Source organism: Echinococcus granulosus (genome assembly GCF_000524195.1).
Source record: "Echinococcus granulosus chromosome Unknown EG_S00196, whole genome shotgun sequence".
Lineage (NCBI taxonomy): Eukaryota > Metazoa > Platyhelminthes > Cestoda > Cyclophyllidea > Taeniidae > Echinococcus > Echinococcus granulosus.
The window spans coordinates 102,863-105,629 of record NW_020170576.1 but is presented as its reverse complement, the minus strand read 5'-3'; the positions used below and the strand labels follow the sequence as shown (position 1 = coordinate 105,629).

Genomic DNA, 2,767 nt, shown 5'->3' with positions numbered 1-2,767 from the left:
TAATGTGTGTCACTTAAGAAGGGAGATGTACCCCACATTCTGTGATGTGATTGGCTGATTATAGTGGTCAAGTTATGTCGACTCACATAGCTGGATGTAATGCAACTTGTCAAGAGACTAAAGAAAAAGATTCACTTCTTCACTCCAAAGACATTTCCAGCCGTATTGACCTTGAGGCGAAGCGGATAAGCAGCGGAAAAAGAAAAAGGGGGAGGAGGATGAAGAGCATGCAACAGTGTATATCTAAGACCGTGTTTTCCACTTATACTGCTCCCTTTCTCTCACTTTCCCTCTTTTTCCCCCTCCGTCTTTCTTTCCATCACTCTTTTCTTTTTTCTTTCCTTTTGGAGTGAAAAATGAACGCATACATGCACAAGGGTATTGAGGTGTTTTCTGGTTGAGAAATGAAGCTGTATTAGCCTTAGTCAGTTTGAATGGAGAAAATGTCCCATCACTAAGTAGATAGAAATAAGCTGGTGGGTGCAGGCAGATACTGAATGATAGCAGTCAACATTGTCGCATCTGCTCAAGTGACTGCTGCACTGATTTTTCCACCCCTTTTCACTGTGATAAAACAACCTCAGTGGGGTTGTGAATGTAGATGTTCACGACCCTAAAAGAATAATGTGGTAGTGAAGGTTTCAGTAATGCCTTAAAAGCAACACATTGTGTAGTATGAACTGAATTGCTCATCAACGCTTTTTAGTATACCCACTTCTGAGATAAGAAGGGGTATCCGATTTACTGTGTGAACAGAAACCACCCACAGAGAATGACTTGCGATTGCGTGAGGTGACATTCGTCAGCCATAGTTGAGAGCACAGTGCCGTAGAAAGCAAGAAATTGAAGACTCGTGAAAAAAATAAGGAAGTAATGGCAGGGGAGTTGTTTTGTAGTGGTGAATAATGGACGGATGGATACGAGAGGAGAGGATAGGTAGGTTCTAAAATAACTTAAGTATCAGGTAATTGTTAGTCAAGACGACTGATCATGGAGGAACAGCTAAATGGATCGTTTGATTGAACAAAACATGTGAGGCGCTCAAACAAAAGGCTCAAAATCGACGCGTCTCCCCAACAGTTTCATTTAGACCCGTCTGCTGCGGGTCTGCTAAGATTCCGCCTTCAAAAATGCGTGTCCCATATCTCTATAATACTTTGGTCCATCATCTGGGACATCAGGATTGCTTCCTATATTTGTAGGGTTGATTCAACACTTGACTCCTCAAGTAGAATCATCTTTGGGGGCACTACAAGGCCCAGCAGGGGGTTGGAAAGTTCATTGCTTAAGTAAAGAAGGATAATGAGGGCGCCGCTGAAGTCACACTATCAATATGTTGACCTAACCACAAAAACTAATGGCTTGCACCGTCAAAATAAAGTCTTTGTCACCTTTTTAATGCGAAATCGAAAAGGGAGGAGAAAGAACTGCCTTTGTTTAACAAATGATGATGATATTGACGTAATGATACCTCTTCTACTCCAAAAATTCTTTTTTACATCTTTGATTGACATTTTAGCTGATGGTAACACAGTTTTGAGCATTTTAATGTGTGTCACTTAAGAAGGGAGATGTACCCCACATTCTGTGATGTGATTGGCTGATTATAGTGGTCAAGTTATGTCGACTCACATAGCTGGATGTAATGCAACTTGTCAAGAGACTAAAGAAAAAGATTCACTTCTTCACTCCAAAGACATTTCCAGCCGTATTGACCTTGAGGCGAAGCGGATAAGCAGCGGAAAAAGAAAAAGGGGGAGGAGGATGAAGAGCATGCAACAGTGTATATCTAAGACCGTGTTTTCCACTTATACTGCTCCCTTTCTCTCACTTTCCCTCTTTTTCCCCCTCCGTCTTTCTTTCCATCACTCTTTTCTTTTTTCTTTCCTTTTGGAGTGAAAAATGAACGCATACATGCACAAGGGTATTGAGGTGTTTTCTGGTTGAGAAATGAAGCTGTATTAGCCTTAGTCAGTTTGAATGGAGAAAATGTCCCATCACTAAGTAGATAGAAATAAGCTGGTGGGTGCAGGCAGATACTGAATGATAGCAGTCAACATTGTCGCATCTGCTCAAGTGACTGCTGCACTGATTTTTCCACCCCTTTTCACTGTGATAAAACAACCTCAGTGGGGTTGTGAATGTAGATGTTCACGACCCTAAAAGAATAATGTGGTAGTGAAGGTTTCAGTAATGCCTTAAAAGCAACACATTGTGTAGTATGAACTGAATTGCTCATCAACGCTTTTTAGTATACCCACTTCTGAGATAAGAAGGGGTATCCGATTTACTGTGTGAACAGAAACCACCCACAGAGAATGACTTGCGATTGCGTGAGGTGACATTCGTCAGCCATAGTTGAGAGCACAGTGCCGTAGAAAGCAAGAAATTGAAGACTCGTGAAAAAAATAAGGAAGTAATGGCAGGGGAGTTGTTTTGTAGTGGTGAATAATGGACGGATGGATACGAGAGGAGAGGATAGGTAGGTTCTAAAATAACTTAAGTATCAGGTAATTGTTAGTCAAGACGACTGATCATGGAGGAACAGCTAAATGGATCGTTTGATTGAACAAAACATGTGAGGCGCTCAAACAAAAGGCTCAAAATCGACGCGTCTCCCCAACAGTTTCATTTAGAAACTGCATGAGAAAAATTGCTCGATTCAACAGGCCCTTTTCCCATCCTTCATGACTCCTCCCACGATTCGCCATTGTACATGTTGTGTGGGTCGTTAGAAAATCACTTTGAGTGATTTAACACAATGATC

The 2,767-nt window shown here is 41.5% G+C and overlaps 1 protein-coding gene across 1 annotated transcript in view; it reads right to left on the bottom strand. All coding sequences in view use genetic code 11, as the record gives it.

The window, feature by feature from the left end:
• Positions 1-243: 243 nt before the first annotated feature.
• The window catches only part of EGR_10181 (hypothetical protein), a gene marked incomplete at both ends in the record, with an annotated part of 3,419 nt that continues 895 nt past the window's right edge, over positions 244-2,767 (bottom strand). Inside the window, 2 exons of the mRNA XM_024499430.1 lie at positions 244-420; positions 1,832-2,019. Coding sequence (XP_024346169.1) covers positions 244-420; positions 1,832-2,019 — 365 coding nt within the window. The remainder of the gene's footprint in view (positions 421-1,831; positions 2,020-2,767) is intronic.